The sequence below is a fragment of the Argopecten irradians genome, chromosome 15 (genome assembly GCF_041381155.1).
Source record: "Argopecten irradians isolate NY chromosome 15, Ai_NY, whole genome shotgun sequence".
Classification (NCBI taxonomy): Eukaryota; Metazoa; Mollusca; class Bivalvia; order Pectinida; family Pectinidae; genus Argopecten; species Argopecten irradians.
The window spans coordinates 34,018,558-34,042,108 of record NC_091148.1 but is presented as its reverse complement, the minus strand read 5'-3'; the positions used below and the strand labels follow the sequence as shown (position 1 = coordinate 34,042,108).

The 23,551-nt window shown below is 34.6% G+C and overlaps 1 protein-coding gene across 1 annotated transcript in view; it reads right to left on the bottom strand.

Annotated features, from left to right (window-relative positions):
- Positions 1-10,742: 10,742 nt before the first annotated feature.
- Positions 10,743-23,551, bottom strand: part of LOC138309535 (homeobox protein dve-1-like) — a 61,528-nt gene continuing 48,719 nt past the window's right edge. Inside the window, exons 3-6 of the mRNA XM_069250766.1 lie at positions 23,332-23,532; positions 22,129-22,255; positions 21,461-21,566; positions 10,743-21,182 (exon numbers count right to left, since the gene is read on the bottom strand). Coding sequence (XP_069106867.1) covers positions 19,683-21,182; positions 21,461-21,566; positions 22,129-22,255; positions 23,332-23,532 — 1,934 coding nt within the window. The 3' untranslated portion in view covers positions 10,743-19,682. The remainder of the gene's footprint in view (positions 21,183-21,460; positions 21,567-22,128; positions 22,256-23,331; positions 23,533-23,551) is intronic.

Here is a 23,551-nt window from a genome sequence, read left to right as displayed (position 1 = left end):
GATATAAAGATGTAAGAGAACCTCTGATTGGTTGTTACCTTGGCTGACTATGATATAAAGATGTAAAAGAACCTCTGATTGGTTGTTACCTTGGCTGACTATGATATAAAGATGTAAAAGAACCTCTGATTGGTTGTTACCTTGGCTGACTATGATATAAAGATGTAAAAGAACCTCTGATTGGTTGTTACCTTGGCTGACTATGATATAAAGATGTAAAGAACCTCTGATTGGTTGTTACCTTGGCTGACTATGATATAAAGATGTAAAAGAACCTCTGATTGGTTGTTACCTTGGCTGACTATGATATAAAGATGTAAAAGAACCTCTGATTGGTTGTTACCTTGGCTGACTATGATATAAAGATGTAAAAGAGCCTCAAATTGGTTGTTACCTTGGCTGACTATGATATAAAGATGTAAAAGAACCTCTGATTGGTTGTTACCTTGGCTGACTATGATATAAAGATGTAAAAGAACCTCTGATTGGTTGTTACCTTGGCTGACTATGATATAAAGATGTAAAAGAACCTCTGATTGGTTGTTACCTTGGCTGACTATGATATAAAGATGTAAAAGAGCCTCAAATTGGTTGTTACCTTGGCTGACTATGATATAAAGATGTAAGAGAACCTCTGATTGGTTGTTACCTTGGCTGACTATGATATAAAGATGTAAAAGAACCTCAAATTGGTTGTTACCTTGGCTGACTATGATATAAAGATGTAAAAGAACCTCTGATTGGTTGTTACCTTGGCTGACTATGATATAAAGATGTAAAAGAGCCTCAAATTGGTTGTTACCTTGGCTGACTATGATATAAAGATGTAAAAGAACCTCTGATTGGTTGTTAACTTGGCTGACTATGATATAAAGATGTAAAAGAGCCTCAAATTGGTTGTTACCTTGGCTGACTATGATATAAAGATGTAAGAGAACCTCTGATTGGTTGTTACCTTGGCTGACTATGATATAAAGATGTAAAAGAACCTCAAATTGGTTGTTACCTTGGCTGACTATGATATAAAGATGTAAAAGAACCTCTGATTGGTTGTTACCTTGGCTGACTATGATATAAAAGATGTAAAAGAGCCTCTGAAATTGGTTGTTACCTTGGCTGACTATGATATAAAGATGTAAAAGAACCTCTGATTGGTTGTTACCTTGGCTGACTATGATATAAAGATGTAAAAGAACCTCAAATTGGTTGTTACCTTGGCTGACTATGATATAAAGATGTAAAAGAACCTCTGATTGGTTGTTACCTTGGCTGACTATGATATAAAGATGTAAAAGAACCTCTGATTGGTTGTTACCTTGGCTGACTATGATATAAAGATGTAAAAGAACCTCTGATTGGTTGTTACCTTGGCTGACTATGATATATAAAGATGTAAAAGAACCTCTGATTGGTTGTTACCTTGGCTGACTATGATATAAAGATGTAAAGAACCTCTGATTGGTTGTTACCTTGGCTGACTATGATATAAAGATGTAAAAGAACCTCTGATTGGTTGTTACCTTGGCTGACTATGATATAAAGATGTAAAAGAACCTCTGATTGGTTGTTACCTTGGCTGACTATGATATAAAGATGTAAGAGAACCTCTGATTGGTTGTTACCTTGGCTGACTATGATATAAAGATGTAAAGAGACCTCTATTGGTTGTTACCTTGGCTGACTATGATATAAAGATGTAAAGAACCTCTGATTATAAAGATGTAAAAGACCTCAATTGGTTGTTACCTTGGCTGACTATGATATAAAGATGTAAAAGAACCTCTGATTGGTTGTTACCTTGGCTGACTATGATATAAAGATGTAAAAGAACCTCAAATTGGTTGTTACCTTGGCTGACTATGATATAAAGATGTAAAAGAACCTCTGATTGGTTGTTACCTTGGCTGACTATGATATAAAGATGTAAAAGAACCTCTGATTGGTTGTTACCTTGGTACTGACTGATATGATATAAAGATGTAAAAGAGCCTCAAATTGGTTGTTACCTTGGCTGACGATGATATAAAAGATGTAAAAAGAACCTCTGATTGGTTGTTACCTTGGCTGACTATGATATAAAGATGTAAAAGAACCTCTGATTGGTTGTTACCTTGGCTGACTATGATATAAAGATGTAAAAGAACCTCTGATTGGTTGTTACCTTGGCTGACTATGATATAAAGATGTAAAAGAGCCTCAAATTGGTTGTTACCTTGGCTGACTATGATATAAAGATGTAAAAGAACCTCTGATTGGTTGTTACCTTGGCTGACTATGATATAAAGATGTAAAAGAGCCTCAAATTGGTTGTTACCTTGGCTGACTATGATATAAAGATGTAAGAGAACCTCAAATTGGTTGTTACCTTGACTGACTATGATTTAAAGATGTAAGAGAACCTCTGATTGGTTGTTACCTTGGCTGACTATGATATAAAGATGTAAAAGAACCTCTGATTGGTTGTTACCTTGGCTGACTATGATATAAAGATGTAAAAGAGCCTCTGATTGGTTGTTACCTTGGCTGACTATGATATAAAGATGTAAGAGAACCTCTGATTGGTTGTTACCTTGGCTGACTATGATATAAAGATGTAAAAGAACCTCTGATTGGTTGTTACCTTGGCTGACTATGATATAAAGATGTAAAAGAACCTCTGATTGGTTGTTAACCTTGGCTGACTATGATATAAAGATGTAAAAGAACCTCTGATTGGTTGTTACCTTGGCTGACTATGATATAAAGATGTAAAAGAACCTCTGATTGGTTGTTAACTTGGATGACTATGATATAAAGATGTAAAAGAACCTCTGATTGGTTGTTACCTTGGCTGACTATGATATAAAGATGTAAAAGAGCCTCAAATTGGTTGTTACCTTGGCTGACTATGATATAAAGATGTAAAAGAACCTCTGATTGGTTGTTACCTTGGCTGACTATGATATAAAGATGTAAAAGAACCTCTGATTGGTTGTTACCTTGGCTGACTATGATATAAAGATGTAAAAGAACCTCAAATTGGTTGTTACCTTGGCTGACTATGATATAAAGATGTAAGAGAACCTCTGATTGGTTGTTACCTTGGCTGACTATGATATAAAGATGTAAAAGAACCTCTGATTGGTTGTTACCTTGGCTGACTATGATATAAAGATGTAAAAGAACCTCTGATTGGTTGTTACCTTGGCTGACTATGATATAAAGATGTAAAAGAACCTCTGATTGGTTGTTACCTTGGCTGACTATGATATAAAGATGTAAGAGAACCTCTGATTGGTTGTTACCTTGGCTGACTATGATATAAAGATGTAAAAGAACCTCTGATTGGTTGTTACCTTGGCTGACTATGATATAAAGATGTAAAAGAGCCTCAAATTGGTTGTTACCTTGGCTGACTATGATATAAAGATGTAAAAGAGCCTCAAATTGGTTGTTACCTTGGCTGACTATGATATAAAGATGTAAGAGAACCTCTGATTGGTTGTTACCTTGGCTGACTATGATATAAAGATGTAAAAGAGCCTCAAATTGGTTGTTACCTTGGCTGACTATGATATAAAGATGTAAAGAGACCTCAAATTGGTTGTTACCTTGGCTGACTATGATATAAAGATGTAAGAGAACCTCTGATTGGTTGTTACCTTGGCTGACTATGATATAAAGATGTAAAAGAGCCTCTGATTGGTTGTTACCTTGGCTGACTATGATATAAGATGTAAAAGCTTGTACTATGATATAAAGATGTAAGAGAACCTCAAATTGGTTGTTACCTCGGCTGACTATGATATAAAGATGTAAAAGAACCTCTGATTGGTTGTTACCTTGGCTGACTATGATATAAAGATGTAAAAGAGCCTCAAATTGGTTGTTACCTTGGCTGACTATGATATAAAGATGTAAAAGAACCTCTGATTGGTTGTTACCTTGGCTGACTATGATATAAAGATGTAAGAGAACCTCTGATTGGTTGTTACCTTGGCTGACTATGATATAAAGATGTAAAAGAGCCTCAAATTGGTTGTTACCTTGGCTGACTATGATATAAAGATGTAAAAGAGCCTCAAATTGGTTGTTATTGGTTGTTACCTTGGCTGACTATGATATAAAGATGTAAGAGAACCTCTGATTGGTTGTTAACTTGGCTGACTATGATATAAAGATGTAAAAGAACCTCTGATTGGTTGTTACCTTGGCTGACTATGATATAAAGATGTAAAAGAGCCTCAAATTGGTTGTTACTGCTGACTATGATATAAAGATGTAAAGAACCTCATTGGTTGTTACTTGTACTATGTTATAAAAGATGTAAAAGAACCTCTGATTGGTTGTTACCTTGGCTGACTATGATATAAAGATGTAAAAGAACCTCTGATTGGTTGTTACCTTGGCTGACTATGATATAAAGATGATGTAAAAGAACCTCTGATTGGTTGTTACCTTGGCTGACTATGATATAAAGATGTAAAAGAGACTCTGATTGGTTGTTACCTTGGCTGACTATGATATAAAGATGTAAAAGAACCTCTGATTGGTTGTTACCTTGGCTGACTATGATATAAAGATGTAAAAGAACCTCTGATTGGTTGTTACCTTGGCTGACTATGATATAAAGATGTAAAAGAACCTCTGATTGGTTGTTAACTTGGCTGACTATGATATAAAGATGTAAGAGAACCTCTGATTGGTTGTTAACTTGGCTGACTATGATATAAAGATGTAAAAGAACCTCTGATTGGTTGTTACCTTGGATGACTATGATATAAAGATGTAAAAGAACCTCTGATTGGTTGTTACCTTGGCTGACTATGATATAAAGATGTAAAAGAACCTCTGATTGGTTGTTACTTTGGCGACTATGATATAAAGATGTAAAAGAACCTCTGATTGGTTGTTACCTTGGCTGACTATGATATAAAGATGTAAGAGAACCTCTGATTGGTTGTTACCTTGGCTGACTATGATATAAAGATGTAAAAGAGCCTCAAATTGGTTGTTACCTTGGCTGACTATGATATAAAGATGTAAGAGAACCTCTGATTGGTTGTTACTTTGGCTGACTATGATATAAAGATGTAAAAGAACCTCTGATTGGTTGTTACCTTGGCTGACTATGATATAAAGATGTAAGAGAACCTCTGATTGGTTGTTACCTTGGCTGACTATGATATAAAGATGTAAGAGAACCTCTGATTGGTTGTTACCTTGGCTGACTATGATATAAAGATGTAAAAGAGCCTCAAATTGGTTGTTACCTTGGCTGACTATGATATAAAGATGTAAAAGAGCCTCAAATTGGTTGTTACCTTGGCTGACTATGATATAAAGATGTAAGAGAACCTCTGATTGGTTGTTACTTTGGCTGACTATGATATAAAGATGTAAAAGAACCTCTGATTGGTTGTTACCTTGGCTGACTATGATATAAAGATGTAAAAGAGCCTCAAATTGGTTGTTACCTTGGCTGACTATGATATAAAGATGTAAGAGAACCTCTGATTGGTTGTTACCTTGGCTGACTATGATATAAAGATGTAAAAGAACCTCTGATTGGTTGTTACCTTGGCTGACTATGATATAAAGATGTAAAAGAACCTCTGATTGGTTGTTACCTTGGCTGACTATGATATAAAGATGTAAAAGAACCTCAAATTGGTTGTTACTTTGGCTGACTATGATATAAAGATGTAAAAGAACCTCTGATTGGTTGTTACCTTGGATGACTATGATATAAAGATGTAAAAGAGCCTCAAATTGGTTGTTACCTTGGCTGACTATGATATAAAGATGTAAAGAGAACCTCTGATTGGTTGTTACCTTGGCTGACTATGATATAAAGATGTAAAAGAACCTCTGATTGGTTGTTAACTTGGATGACTATGATATAAAGATGTAAAAGAACCTCAAATTGGTTGTTACCTTGGCTGACTATGATATAAAGATGTAAAAGAACCTCTGATTGGTTGTTACCTTGGCTGACTATGATATAAAGATGTAAAAGAACCTCTGATTGGTTGTTACCTTGGCTGACTATGATATAAAGATGTAAAAGAACCTCTGATTGGTTGTTACCTTGGCTGACTATGATATAAAGATGTAAAAGAACCTCTGATTGGTTGTTACCTTGGCTGACTATGATATAAAGATGTAAAAGAACCTCTGATTGGTTGTTACCTTGGCTGACTATGATATAAAGATGTAAAAGAACCTCTGATTGGTTGTTAACTTGGCTGACTATGATATAAAGATGTAAGAGAACCTCTGATTGGTTGTTACTTGGCACTATGATATAAAGATGTAAAAGAACCTCAATTGGTTGTTACCTTGGCTGACTATGATATAAAGATGTAAGAGAACCTCTGATTGGTTGTTACCTTGGCTGACTATGATATAAAGATGTAAAAGAACCTCAAATTGGTTGTTACCTTGGCTGACTATGATATAAAGATGTAAGAAGAACCTCTGATTGGTTGTTACTTGGCTGACTATGATATAAAGATGTAAAAAGAACCTCTGATTGGTTGTTACCTTGGCTGACTATGATATAAAGATGTAAAAGAACCTCTGATTGGTTGTTACCTTGGCTGACTATGATATAAAGATGTAAGAGAACCTCTGATTGGTTGTTACTTTGGCTGACTATGATATAAAGATGTAAAAGAACCTCTGATTGGTTGTTACCTTGGCTGACTATGATATAAAGATGTAAAAGAGCCTCAATTGGTTGTTACCTTGGTTTTGTAAAAGACCTTTTGGTTGTTACCTTGGCTGACTATGATATAAAGATGTAAAAGAACCTCTGATTGGTTGTTACTTTGGCTGACTATGATATAAAGATGTAAAAGAACCTCTGATTGGTTGTTACCTTGGCTGACTATGATATAAAGATGTAAAAGAGCCTCAAATTGGTTGTTACCTTGGCTGACTATGATATAAAGATGTAAGAGAACCTCTGATTGGTTGTTACCTTGGCTGACTATGATATAAAGATGTAAAAGAACCTCAAATTGGTTGTTACCTTGGCTGACTATGATATAAAGATGTAAAAGAGCCTCAAATTGGTTGTTACCTTGGCTGACTATGATATAAAGATGTAAGAGAACCTCTGATTGGTTGTTACTTTGGCTGACTATGATATAAAGATGTAAAAGAACCTCTGATTGGTTGTTACCTTGGCTGACTATGATATAAAGATGTAAAAGAGCCTCAAATTGGTTGTTACCTTGGCTGACTATGATATAAAGATGTAAGAGAACCTCTGATTGGTTGTTACTTTGGCTGACTATGATATAAAGATGTAAGAGAACCTCTGATTGGTTGTTAACTTGGATGACTATGATATAAAGATGTAAAAGAACCTCTGATTGGTTGTTACCTTGGCTGACTATGATGTATAAAGATGTAAAAGAGCCTCAAATTGGTTGTTACCTTGGCTGACTATGATATAAAGATGTAAAAGAACCTCTGATTGGTTGTTAACTTGGCTGACTATGATATAAAGATGTAAAAGAACCTCTGATTGGTTGTTACCTTGGCTGACTATGATATAAAGATGTAAGAGAACCTCTGATTGGTTGTTACTTTGGCTGACTATGATATAAAGATGTAAGAGAACCTCTGATTGGTTGTTAACTTGGATGACTATGATATAAAGATGTAAAAGAACCTCTGATTGGTTGTTACCTTGGCTGACTATGATATAAAGATGTAAAAGAACCTCTGATTGGTTGTTACCTTGGCTGACTATGATATAAAGATGTAAAAGAACCTCTGATTGGTTGTTACCTTGGCTGACTATGATATAAAGATGTAAAAGAACCTCTGATTGGTTGTTAACTTGGCTGACTATGATATAAAGATGTAAAAGAACCTCTGATTGGTTGTTACCTTGGCTGACTATGATATAAAGATGTAAGAGAACCTCTGATTGGTTGTTACCTTGGCTGACTATGATATAAAGATGTAAAAGAACCTCAAATTGGTTGTTACCTTGGCTGACTATGATATAAAGATGTAAAAAACCTCTGATTGGTTGTTACTTTGGCTGACTATGATATAAAGATGTAAAAGAGACTCTGATTGGTTGTTACCTTGGCTGACTATGATATAAAGATGTAAAAGAACCTCTGATTGGTTGTTACCTTGGCTGACTATGATATAAAGATGTAAGAGAACCTCTGATTGGTTGTTACCTTGGCTGACTATGATATAAAGATGTAAAAGAGACTCTGATTGGTTGTTACCTTGGCTGACTATGATATAAAGATGTAAAAGAGCCTCTGATTGGTTGTTACCTTGGCTGACTATGATATAAAGATGTAAGAGAACCTCTGATTGGTTGTTACCTTGGCTGACTATGATATAAAGATGTAAAAGAGACTCTGATTGGTTGTTACCTTGGCTGACTATGATATAAGATGTAAAAGAGCCTCAAATTGGTTGTTACCTTGGCTGACTATGATATAAAGATGTAAGAGAACCTCTGATTGGTTGTTACTTTGGCTGACTATGATATAAAGATGTAAAAGAACCTCTGATTGGTTGTTACCTTGGCTACATTGGAGTTGTTGTTTGTACCAATCACCAAACTCGCGACATTTCTCCGAGCTTAGCTTACTGCCATACTTCCAGTTAGCTATGTAGGAGATAGTTGACTGTGAGAATAAAACAAGTACATTACAAGTCACTGGTGACTGTCGGTCATTATATAAAACACATACCGTCTTTGTGTGTACATGTATAATATCACAGAGTTATCTGCCCTAACAAGTAGGTTTAAAATGTGCCATCATTATTTATCAAACAGTTTTATTTGACATTACACTCACAAACACATGACATCATAATCTATACCTACATGTACTGGTATCAAGTAGGGCACACTGTAATATGCAAATACAGAATAAAAGGCATGATTTGAACTTGTTGCTGAACAAACGTAAATCTTCAGTACCTGTGTTAGAGGGCATTCCTTGGCCAGAGCTGACTGACTTGTGTCCTTTAGGAGTGAAAGGACAGCGCAGCGTACAGAGTGGTCAGTCCAGGTATCCGGCACGGTGAATCCAGAGGATCTGTCAAAAGGAACCTTTATTTCATATTCTAAATGATAAAAAAGAGGTAGAATGTAATACAACCCTCATTGTATGTAAGTCTGATGTCTGTAAGGGAGACAACGCTCATTTGTATGTAAGTCTGATGTCTGTAAGGGAGACAACTCTCATTTGTATGTAAGTCAGATGTCTGTAAGAGAGACAACCCTCATTTGTATGCGAATCTGATGTAAGGGAGACAACTCTCATTTGTATGTAAGTCTGATGTCTGTAAGGGAGACAACCCTCTTTTTTATGTAAGTCTGGTGTCTGTAAGGGAGACAACTCTCATTAGTATGTAAGTCTGATATCTGTAAGGGAGACAACCCTCATTTGTCTGTAAGTCTGATGTAAGGGAGACAACTCTCATTTGTATGTAATTCTGATGTCTGTAAGGGAGACAACCCTCATTTGTATATAAGTTTGATGCCTGTAAGGGAGACAACCCTCATTGTATGTAAGTCTGGTGTCTGTAAGGGAGACGACTCTCATTAGTATGTAAGTCTGATGTCTGTAAGGGAGACAACCCTCATTTGTATGTAAGTCTGATATATGTAGGGGAGACAACCCCCATTTGTATGTAAGTCTGAGGTCTGTAAGGGAGACAAGCCTCATTGGTATCTAAGTCTGATGTCTGTAAGGGAGACGATCCTCATGGGTATGTAAGCCTGATGCATGTAAGGGAGACAACCCTCATTTGTATGTAAGTATGATGTCTGTAAGGGAGACAACCCTCATTTGTATGTAAGTCTGATATCTGTAAGGGAGACAACCCTCATTTTCTATGTAAGCCTGAAGAAATTGAAACTCTTCAGATTTATATGTTAGGAAAGCAAGCATTTTCTTTGTCTGAAAACTGTATTACGCCATTTGTGCACAATTTAAATTCTTTTAGTAAATTAAATGTAACCTTTCTCCTTTCAAATGCACAATACACTAAGTTGATGGAATGACATTTTTTGAGTGGTTGTGCCATCAGTGGTATCCATGTTGTTACGAAAATAGTTTGTTAGTTTCAAAATGGATGCTCTGGTATCCTCATTTGTATGCGAGCCTGGTGTTTATAAGGGAGATAACCCTCTTTCGTGTATAAGATGCTAGATTTCTGTCTATCCCGTAGGGAAGGGCATATTTCGACGTCATGAATTCAGTCTACGTCACCATGACATACATTGTAAATAACATCATCAATTTTGACATGTGGTTATGGTCATATTCTTCTTTGACTTCAAGTTGATCTTTTCTTAATATGTGGGAGAAAACAATCATTCTCTACCTCAAGTGTACAACAACGAAATCACAACTGTTGGGGGAGATACAGGAATGTCCAACCCTCAGTGAACCTCCAGTTAGACGTTCACGATTTACCCCTCGGGTTGTGATTTTGTTGTCACACTCCACGGAAAGATTCTTCCACGTCACTGTACAAGACCAATCACCAGACGGTATCTAGCCATGCTTCATTCTCACACACTTGTGAATTCCTTCAGTGTCGGAGCAAATGTCAGAGCATACACCAAGTCATGTGTGGCTTGATTGACAGCTGACAAACCATCAATTAATACAGGTAAGGCTTATTCGTTGTAAGAGAGATAATTTCAGGTGTGCTAATTATTTATGGGAGGAAAACTCTGCAGAAAAAACACACAACACAAATTTATCTTAACCATGACAAGATTTTATTGCATATCAGAACAATAACTTTTGGCATTAAAGATGAAACACCTGATTTCCAATAATTTACCATTAAACGATGATAACATAAATACCATGTAAAATATCGTTTATAATCTCTTCTGTACTGAACCCTACACAGGATTCGTCTACAAAGTAAACAGTTAAACAGCATCTAAAACAATCAAATATTGCTAGAATTGCATGGCTTTATAATAACTACTGATAAACATCGCGACAACAATCGTTTACCATGACAACGATCAGTTACCATGACACCACAGTATGATTGTACTAATCCATGCTCGATGAGAAATAAAACCTAATGACAATGGTAGATAGTGATCTCACTACAACCTACATACTACTTATGTTAAACAAATGACAATTCTGGTAAAATCAAAACTTACTGACTACATATACATTGATTTAAACAGTTCCTACTGGTCCAGAACATTTCAACAAAATGGAAATTAATTATCTACCTAACAGTATCTGCAATTTCCATTAGACTGCTTCTACCATATATGAATGTATACATATTGTGTTGAATCAGTGATTTTTGAGGTAAACTTTCAAGGCCACCCTTGATGTTATTAAATTCTGATCGGCATGCATCCTGTGTGATATCAATTTTACAAAGAGCGAGCCATGATTAACTACACTCCACACTGGTATATATTATCTTCACATTTATATCACATATTGTCAGTAGTGTTACAGTAAAACAGTTCTACTGCTTGTCATCACCAAGGCAACCGTAGTCAAATACCATAGCAACCAGGTTATAATATAGTAACTATGGCAACAGGGACTGAACACATTTCTCATGCAACCTCACAGAATATATTTACTACAGTATAAATTGAGTTGAGAATGTGTGCAAGCCCCTGTACCAATGATGTCAATATGTTTCTGCTAGGAGTTTGATACTGTAAAACTCGCTGAAGTCTTTAAAGAAAATAATTTTGTAACCCTACAGAGGTGGGCAAAGATACAATTTATCATTACAGTCTACTAGATAAATATCCTCATTCCAGAGCAGTTCAAAACATAACCATTTATAATGTCAAAATACATTAAAATCCATACAATTTCATCTTTTTCTTCAAAAAGAAAGAGATAACTTGTGATTGGCTAGGAAAAGATGTATTTGCTTTTAAAACACCAGCTGTGATTGGTTATTCATTCAAACTGTTAACCAATGAGGAAATTTTCTGGTCACAATATCAATATGGATAAATATATCCATTAGTCTTATTTTCTAAATTATCTTTAATCTAAATACTTACATAAATTATGTACATGTACATTTTTTCCCACCCATACATTGAAAGGTTTGACCTTTTTCATACCCAAACAATTTGACACAAAAATATCTTAAAACATTCTCTGTGTTAACAGATTGTCATATATATCATATACAAATAATGCTCATAGGTCACAGGTCAACAGATAAGTCAAAGGTCAAATGTGACCAGTGATCAAGACCAATGCTGTTTACACTAAGGGGAGGTAAGTCTGTAAACAGGTCATAAATATGTCTTTTAAAGTTATAATTACTGTATCCTATATGTACATTAACTAAATCAATCATTCAAGGGCGGCAATCGTTTTGAAATTGCTTCAACCCAATAATTTAGAACCATATATTTTATACATTCTATCAGCACTATCAGTGATTTGCCCTGTAAACTTTAGGGTTTGGTGGCGGTGTTGACCCCAGGGGGTACAAATAAGGGTAGAAGTGGACACAGGGTTTAGGGGCAATCAGGGAACCCTCTATTCAAGACACTAGAATCGTGAAACTATTCTGGACTGCAGATTTTACTTAGTCAATCAAAAGTAGTTTACAATTGAGTATATGATGTGATTACCTAAAAGGTCAAAATTGAAGACAGTCTAAGACTTGAGGCTGTCTAATGTTGGGAGGAACTAAGTACAGTTTGGCAAGGTATGAGGTATGAGTATATTCACAATTCTGTAGGTTAGAGGAGGGAATGAATGGATGGATAGAAAAATGGGGGTGGGAGAGGGATAGGGGTGTGTGGGGGGGGGGGGGGGGGGGGGTTAAGGGGGTGAGGGGTGTTAGATTGGGTTGATGTGGTAGTGATAAGGTATACTAATTAGAGGTAGCCTATTTTAAACTTATGGGTCGGGATTGTGAAGGTAAACTAAAGGGTTACCAAATATTTATACGGAGTTTGTGGAGACAGAGTATCATCATATCTAGGCAAGTAACATTGGAAACCTAGAGGGAGGAGGAGGGGGAGGTATGGAGGGGGGGGGGTAATTGAGATGGTCAGGAGGCAGTATACAGGGTTAGGGGTATACTTTTGCATAACACTTTCTATTGAAAGACAATGGGTTAGACTCCTTGATGGTAAATATCCTAGACGTAGTGAAATATATTGGTCCTGTTGTTGTAATAAGATGTTTATCAACACTTCACAAAATATCCAGAATTTCGTCATGATTACACATTTGTCACATAGGTAAACTAAATAATCTAGCAATGAGTAATCTAATTCAAGTATGGAGTATTCATACAAAAACAATCTAGTATTTCTGACAAAGTGATGAGAATGACATTTTACATTTCTATCTACTGTAAATATCTGTATAAGTGACCCGGGGCGGTAATGATTTACTGTAAATATCTGTATAAGTGACCCGGGGCGGTAATGATTTACTGTATATATCCTACTTGTGTGCTGGGCTGACTCTAATAGACATTGTTAAATCGAAGGCTATAATATCTACGGTACATATATAAGAGTAGTTCAACATTGTAGTAGCTGGTGCTGTAGGGGGAGTCTGTATAATAGTGTTACGGCACAGACAAAATATTTACCAGATTTTCTATATCACTACTTCTAATGATGATTTGTACGTATCACATTTATATCAGTTTTTTTATGACGATCTAAATCATTATTTTCCTTTTTCAAATCTTTATTTTGACAAAATAAATTCATCAAATCGTTACATGTATTTGTAAATTTCTAGACAAAAAAAGTTACAAAGTCTCAAGCACTCTACAACTTGGCCACCAACTATCAACAGTGGCATAAATATAAGAACACATCGTAATATCGATGAAATGTTTTTGATTTTAAGCTATGAAAACTCAGGATGCTAATAACTATCTTTAGTTTGTTAAAAAAAAATATCTATATGAAATTAACCATGATGAAGAATTTTCTAAATTTAAAACTAAGACCAGTACACCAAGACGTTTGAAGTTAATAATTCTCGAACAGGCAGAGTTATCTACTCTTATTAAAGGGCAGATAACTCTGAAATGACATACATGTATCTAAAATCTATCATTCCACACAATTTATGTAAATTAGTAATTTGTATAATTAACACATCATAACAATTACCTCCCTCATCACTTTACATATAATTAACAAAAATGAATTATCAATAAAACTTCTATTGCATAATTTGGCTAGTGTTTATTAAAAAGTGTTAGCGGTTAATTGAATTTCAAGTCAAAGGATAAAGTTGCTTAAAATATACATAAAATAATTTCACAATCATTTTGTATGTTTTTTAATAACTCAAAAACATAAAAAAGGTTAAAACCAAGTGATTCCAGCACTTGATAATTTGGCAATATTTTCGAATTATTACAGTAAAGGGTAACTTTAGAATATTAAGAATTCTGGATCTTATGAAGAACAAAGCACATTTTGCTTAATCTAGTATATTAGTGTATATAGTTTTCTAAATAAAAAGAAAAATTAAGAGCTTCCAAAATATGTCTAACAATACAGAACAACGGCTTTGACAAATTTAACTAACTTTTAAGAAATTAAGTCAAAATTCCAAAACATCAAAAAACAGTAAAATTTCAAAATTATTGCACAATTTAATGGAGACAATTCAGAAAGCAATGAACTTATTACAGGTATCACACAGTATAATGGAACTTTTGTCTGGTGTCTCACATTCACCCCTGTAAATACATTTAGACTCTTCCAGTTCAATGACTGGAAAAGTCCAGTAAGAAATTGTAGCGATTAATAAGTTAATATGCTATATTTAACAAATATTTTTTTTTAAAAGATCTAATAATGCCTGCATTAGTTTAATCAATATATTTATTTTTTGATTTTTACATTAATAAAACCCAGTAGCCTGCAAATTTTTAGCACCAATAAACTTCACTAATTTTTTCTTCAAAACAAAAATTTTAACTTAATGACAACGCTATCAATGGTAAACCAAAATAGATGCGACGGAAACAGAAATCTCAAATTGACTGTTTAATCAATTATAAAGTTCAACCATAACCAGATGTTTCTTTGTATTTTCTATCACCTTAAGATGGAATGGAGACAAGAATAAAACCCATGAGGAATGCTAAAAGTTTAGGGTCTAGTTGTTCTCCAGCATGACAAAATGAATTCATGAATTCACAACTCTGCTGAACATGCGCCTTAATTGTCAGTCCACAACTTTGATGAACATTTGTATCGATAAATTTCAAGAGTTACCTCCACTTATCAACAAATAGTAAGTTAAAATGGAGTTTATTTCTAACATTGTTAACTACTTAAAATTAAGTATCAACATTTTCTTATTAGTATAAGTTATGCTACTGAAACAAAACTACACTGTACTGCTTTTTCCCTATAATATGACTATAAGTAATAATTTCCAATTTCACAAGTAATTTTTTCGGTTCTATACCAAAATCATTTTTAATTAGTTCGTCAGTAAAAGTTTTCATGCAATTAAACTATCTTGTCATGTAAATTGGGGAAGGGAGATAACTCTATTATATAAATATACGACTGCATAATAAAATGTGACATAGATAGGGAATACTCACATTGTTATATTCCAAAAAATATTGGAGGGGGTCACCTGCGTTAGCCGTTTATACTTTCAATATATACAAATAAGGAATTAATTGCTGAAGCCCACGGCGGATGGTTGATAACCATCCTTTGTCAATAATATATGTTTCATTTCCAAAAAAAAACAAACATTGTCATAAATATAGGAATACTTCCACAAAACAAAAGAACGAGACACAAGAGTGTCACATTGTCAATATTGGGTCACACCACAACATTATAAACCAACCTAGGAATATCTAAATATCAAACATGTCTGTCTGAACCTAGCAATTCATACTTATACATTTGCATACATATTTCAGATTTGGTATCGTAGCTTTGCATTTCTGAATGAGTCGATGTTATTAAATAATATTGCTTATAATATTGAATATGGATAAATTGTTGGCGGAAACAATCAAGTCTTGAACAAATGCTGCTTGCTAAGTATGGTTATAATGTCAAATACCTGATGGAGTTACACTACTGAAGCAGATGACCAAATATGGTCATTCCATTAATGCTGACTGCTAAATATGGAGATAATTGCAATGCTGATGACCATATGAAATTATAGGACTAAATTAATGAAGGCCTGTTACGATGTGAAAAATATCTCTTAGATTAGAAGTAGGGGAAAATAAAGACTACACTTGTGTAGTTGTTTGTAAAATCAAATGAAAATGATTTAATTTACAAGAAGGAACATATTTTGACTGAATTAAAATCAACTAATATCATTTTTAACATAAAAAGTAAGAAAACAAAAATGGGACAAAATTAAACCTAGCACCAAGATCAAAATTTGAGGAAAACAAAAAATCAAAATGTAAATTCGGGAGAGATAAACAGAATGTCTAAATCAGAGCCATGAATATATCAAAACTTTTCATTTAACAATTTCAACAATTATCTTTTAAAAAATCTGAACATTCAATAAAATTGTGTAATCATGTTTAACCAATGGTAGCCACTTTTACAAGGATGATGAATTTTATCATAATCCAACAATAAAATTGCGTAAATATTTTTACATTGTCCAATGACAGACCTTGTTACAAAGAACATTGACACAGTATACCAATGGCACCAAAGAGTTCTACTTTGTTTTGTCCACACAAATCATACAACAACAAAAAGTAATTTCACAAAAAAAAAAAGGTCAATAACTAAGGAAAAGATGCAGAAATAGTCATTGTCAATGATAACGGCAAATAACATAACATAACTGACAAACCAAACAGCAGTAAAATTGCATAGTCAGTACAAAATATGGTCATACTCAGTTTATACTAAACTCATTCACCCCTGTAATCCATAATGGACTGGTCTAGTCTTTGATTTAGAAGAGTCTAAATGTGTCTTCAGGGGTGGATGAGTTAAACAGTGTCTTAACTAAACTAAATAGCACTATAATTGTCTATATATAATTACACAACAAAGGATTTATTGCTACAGTACAATGCCTTCCATCAGCGGGGTTTGCACTGTGTCAGTAACTGTTGATTCGTACTTGTTAATTTTCCATGTAAATAGAATTTCAAATCTTTGGAAAATCTTTTAATACTTTTATTTTTGGTTTCATTAAAATGTAACACAGAAACTTTGTTTTAAATTTTGATAATTCAAGAATGAAATTTTAAAATTCTTTGAAGACTGGACAATTATCATAATTGATTAATCATAGTCCAGGTTGATGATCATAAAATGTCATTTCAAGGTCATTAACAAGGTAGACATCTAAATTTTCATAATTTTAGATCAGTATATATTGCGTTCGAATTAATTATTTGCAAAATATATTCAACAATTGTATAAGAATGTGGCAGTGTTTCAAACAAAAACTTATTTCAAAACCCACAAACAAGTGCTCAAATGAGAATTAAAACTTTGTTGAAAAATGAATCGAAGTGAAGCAAACAATACCTCAACCATGAATTATATGGAGAAATTTAAAGTAATTTTTAAATCTAGTAGAATGAGGTATTAATCTTAACGTTCTTTGTATGTACGGCCGATATTAATCAAATGTACATACATAAGTGTCAGAATACAAACCATTTCACAAAGATGTATTCCTGTCTACACCTGAGATTAACAATGTTAATGCATAATTATTAGGGGTCAAGGTCACCTCCATCAAGATCAGAGGTCATCTATTTATGGAAACAACCCAAAAGCACAAAGTTTATAATGATGATAATGTTTGTAATCCACATACACAACCATTTTCCTTAAAATGCAAAATAAATGTCACTAATTTTCAAAGCATTATCTGTTATTATGTCCAAATCATTATCAAATTAAAATTATGACACCGTTTTTTTCTTAATTTTCCTAATGCTTGTCGACAATAAAAACAAATTCTGAAGTTGTAACAATTATATAAACTAATGTGGTCAATGCTATAGATTCTAACAAGTACAACCAGACAAATCCTGCATGCAATGTAAAGATACTTCTCTTTAACTCAGAATTATCAATAACAAATTAAAATGAATCATACCACTAAAACTTTTAGGGTCGTCAAAATTAAAAAGAGAAAAAATAAAAATCTGAAGTATAAAAAGATCAATAATCTATTATAGTAGGAATGCTGTTTGGTTACATATCTCCTTAGAAATAGTTAAACATAAGGTAGAGTCTCTACCGGATTATCTCCCCTTAAAACTGGCATTATCTCCCCTTATGAAAATGAACACATTATGAAAATCTGACATAGTTGAATCATATGGGATTTAAAAAGAATTAATAAAAGACAATTTCTTTACTAATGTGTCAAAACACATTCCATATCAAACAGAAGACATACAGGTAAAATTTGTGAAGGAGACAGTTTGGTATTTTCTGACTTTCTGATGACTCATGATATATTCATTAATTATAACATCTATCATTCAAAACGCTATTTTTGCTAAAATAGATTATACATGTAGAGGTAATTTGTAAAATGAGTAATATTTAGTGTAATGCTGGACACATAGATACATTTACCTTCAATGGTGGACAACTGCAGCGACATATAATGCTAGAGATTTTTAGAATTACAAGCTATTACTGACACTTGATTTTGAGTTACATACAACACTACCATTGGGCCTTGGGTTATGTTCCCTGTTTCCCTGGTAACATTGCAATCCTCATATTGATTAAAGCATGTAGACTATCACTAATCTATGTTATGCAGAATGAATCTTTATACAAAATTAACAATGTAATTATTGATATCCACAGGTAAAGCTAGGAGAATATGGATCATATATCTATTTCTACAGCTTCTCAAACCAGAAGGTTGCTTATGTTTTAACTACTTAAATTCCTTAATTAAAACATATTTATATGAACGTCGTAATTAAAGTAGCCTAATGCAATCTGAGTCCACCAATTCTAATCAGATTGAAATCACTTCAAACTTGTGAATATGTTGCATCATATTGCCATTTCGGATTCAGAAAATATAAATACAAAAATATTATCACAGTACGAACACTTTCCAAATGTTGCTATGGTAACAGACAAATAAACACATAAACAATTAAAAAGGGAGATAACTCTCTCCCTTTGGTCAAATTATGAGACAAAACAACGAGAATCCAATATATACATATGGCTGTCTTTAGCTGTCACATCCCTGTCTGCGTCCACTGTGTTCAACATTAACCCATATAATATATTCTATTATGTTCATATTTACTATGAATGTTCTATTAGTTCTCAATCTTTCATTACAATAAATATACATTTTCCAGAAAAAGGCCTTTGAAATTAAAACACTTGTGGATAAGATGATTCAAAAGTAAAAACTTCTTTGAATAATTTCAGAGAAAGAAAAAGGCAGAAGGAATGAAGAAATTCTGAATATACTTAATATATAGCATATAAATTCAGTTCTGGTAGAACACGAAGAGAGTGTGACAATGCAGCACAGTCTGAATGTAAACAGGGACATGTAAGCTGATGACAGCACAGTATACAAACCAACAGAAAACAATCGAGCAAGCTGGATTTGTCTGGCCAATCAAAACAGGGGTCAGAGGTCAATACAAATAACAATTAGTAACGGGAATCATTCTAAATGAGTAGACACTCTCATACGTTTGACTTTAGCGCGGTGGTTTTTAAACCACAACTGTACATTTTTTGGTTCTAGTTTGGGAAACTTTTGCCGATATTCCGACCGATTGAGGTCTTCGCAGTATTTATCAATCATGTATGATGACGGGTGCGTGTCCTCTGTAAACCACTTCTCCAGTTTGGGGATCTCCGTCATTGGATCAATGAAGACACGTGTGCGTCGTTTACGATGAGCGTTACCTGGGCTTGTTTTGTGATGAGGATGCTGTTGCTGCTGATGCTGATGTTGATGGAGTCGGGCTGCCGCCGACTGCTGCGCCATGAAGTGAGTATTCATTGGAAAGTAGTGCATGGCTAGAGGGTGAGGGAAATGGGGGATGTGAAGAGGCTGATGGAGTCCGCTGGTCGGTGTCGACGGCATCCGCGAGATATGATTACTGAGGTAGTCGCCCTCGGAGTAGTCTTTTTTGTAGGATAAAGAAGAAAGTTTATGACTAGATTCTGAATCCTCATTTGATTGTTCATCATAATCTGATTCCATGTCGTCCTCATCTTCCGAATCTGACATGTGCATGCCGTTGGACTGTGGAGCCTCACGTTCCCCTGTACTTACTCGATCTACATCGTCCTTGACCCCCTTTATAAGGTCAGTCACACACTCAACCTCACCTAATTCTTGTTTCTCTTCCTTTATACTGATTGGTGATTTCTCCAGGTGCGTTTCCATGGTTTCCATCACTTCCATGTCCTCCTCAGCACTCTCCGACTTATTGTCACTAACATCCTTCTCCTTCTTTATATCCGGACTAGACACTGGCCGCCGTGATTGGGACAAGTCACATGGCTCTTTGGACTGGTCATGTGACGAGTCATGTGACATGAAGGGACCATGATAAGGGTAGGGGACAATATACACAGCGTTTTTATTGGGTAAGTAGGGAACGTTACGATCTACAGCAACTGGACTGTTCTCCATTCCCTCCTCCATTTCAAAAGAGTTATCATCGTAGTTTCTAGAGGCCCTGCGGTGAGCCGCCCTTGCGTTTTTGAACCAGTAGATAATATTAGTGAGATCTAATGGCCGTCGTCCTTTACGAGATTCCAGCATATTTAACTCCTCCAGGAACCTTATCATTTGCTCCCGTGTGGGGTGCTGGCACTCTGCAAACCATTTCTGAAGACGAGGAATTTCATGTTCCGGATCGAAAGATGTGCGCATCCTAGTTTTGCCGTGATTGAGACCCGAAAGAGAAGTGAGAGGAGGACTATGATTGGCTGGACTGTTATTGTAGTGATTTTCGTGCGCTATCGTACCGTTGATGGTACCATTAAGTGTCTTCTCTGAGGTACGGAGATCTTCCGGCGTACTGTTCTGCTCCTGAGACTTTTTGGCTTTCTCTACTTGTTCATCGTACCATTTATCGAATGCGCAGCGCACGTCGTGAGGAAGACTGGACAGGGTGTCGCCCTTAGAGATGGAAGAGAGTAGAGACTGCAAAATACAAAACACAAACAATACTACCATGGCAGAGTCAACAAACAAAACACTATCAATGTTTTTTGATTTTCTGTAAAATTTTCAGTTTGAATAAATTTGATAAAAGTTGATACTTATTTTTAGTAGATATTAAGCAATAAATTTGAGTTAAAGAGAAATTTTTATTTTTATAAATATAATTTTGAATTACCATATTGATATAAATATTATATATTTTTTGGACATAATTCAGAATTAATGACAAAAGAGACAGTGTAAGGGAGGTAACTTACCTTTTCAATTGGACACCCTGAAGTGAGAAGAAGCCCGTGCGATTGGGTGAGGAGAAGTTGTAGTAATTTACTCTTCACTTCATCAGTCGAGCTCAACTTTGATTGGCTGGAAAGTTCAAACCAAAATGTGCGCAGATCGTTTAAAAATCGGAACTAAAAACTACGTTCTTGTTATCTATTAATAGACAATACCCACACAATTGCCGGAAAATACACTTTATTCTTAAATGGTTGACATTAATTTCCGTCCAAATAATAAAACAAAAATCATAAATGAAATGATTTTGACTAATTGAAACAAATAAATATTTTCGCGATATTTAGTGAGGGTTGTCTCCCTTAAAACCATTTGGTGAAAGAATCGTACACACTTTTGTTAGGTATTGGTGATAAACTCCCACAAAGTGAAATCAAATGAACCCATATTAATGATAAATAAAAGCAGAATAGATATGTTCGTCGTTCTTTGTCAAAGAGTCAATAAAAATATATATCAAATACCCAAGCTGACTGATCATTACATCAACTCATGAAATTCAGAGCTTAAAGTTTTGTCTTCAATAAATTCATATCATCTAATTTAATGCATGAACTAATTAGGATTCCTCCAAATTTTTATTTTTTATTTATTTGACTCTTCAATCCTGAACTTTGACCTTTGAACTTACCTGCTTAGGCGTATCCGTAGAGTCGCTACCTGTGTCAGTTCTCCCCAAATATCCTCTAAGGTTGCCTTGTCGTCATTGGTGATTACTTCGAAGGTCAAAGGTCGCCAATTCTTTATTTGTACAGCACCTGTTGAAAACAACATTGATGTATATCGCGATTTACCAGTATTCTCGTCTATACTGTTAAAACCACTGCAAAATTTCAGCTTGATGAAAACAGCGATTACAATATTTCTCATCAGCGTTTTAATACCCTAATGAATTTTACTAAAACTAAATATACAGATCAAAAGAGAACTTAGCCAAATTGATGAGAAATGTCTAACTATGAGGGCTTTTCTTGATGTGTAAATGTCAGAAATAACGCAAATGATCAAAGCGTTGATTTACAAATATTTTTCATAAATATTTAATGTATAATTTCGTCTTTTCAATTTAAAAGCGATCAAAATTGCGATTTACCAATATTTCGTCTGAATGCCTAAGACTGCAGCTTTTTGCCATTGCCTTGTAAACCCTACCACTTATGTATGGGCTGCCTTTCCCGTCATTTAAATACATGATTGAATTCCACTTAAGTAAGAAATCTCCGACTCATTTACAGACTGGCTGTTAATAGGATGTCAGATCTACTTTCAATTTCATTCAAAGTAAACAATATTGAAAACTTCAATTCCACGACTTTTACTTCTTAGAAGTTTGTTTTTAAAGATCACTGAAGAGTTTGATTTGGCATGAGATTATTTATTTAGCATTTCATTCATTGATAGTTTCTTTCCATTTTGAAATATTTCTATGATTGAGGTTTGGTTTTATACAGATGTTGACAGCTATGGTGTGGCCGGAGTACCAGGGCCCGGTTGTTCAAACGATGTTCAGCTTACTCACATGATTAGTGATATTTTCATTTTTCAATTGCTGCAAATTGTATGATTGGATCTTTACTTTTGTAAAATTTGTATTGGCAGAAATTGCTTTTAAACTATGATTAGCATAATCACATTTTGAACAACTGGACCCAGGAGGTAAACCTACAGTGTGGGATTTGAACTTAAGCTCATGATGGAAAGTCACAACATCTGAACTGTTTGTGAAATTAACATTTTTACTATATCTGAGTACTCTTTGCATTTCTTTATATCATGATTTATTTTTGAAAATTTTCATATTTGTCATATTAATTATTAATACCGTCTGTCGTACCTTTAGCAGTGATGGCCTCCGCAGCATTGTAACCCAGTTTGATGAGAGCCGTTCTTACAACCTCTCCGAAAAGTGTCGTACTGGGCAATATCGCGTACGAGTCCAGCTCCACTGAACTATTGGCTCCACACTCGGGACTGTCAAAGTTCACGGCACCGGTCGTCTGCTCTATAATACAATGTACCGGTAAAGACTTGGTACCTGAAATCATAAAATAAAA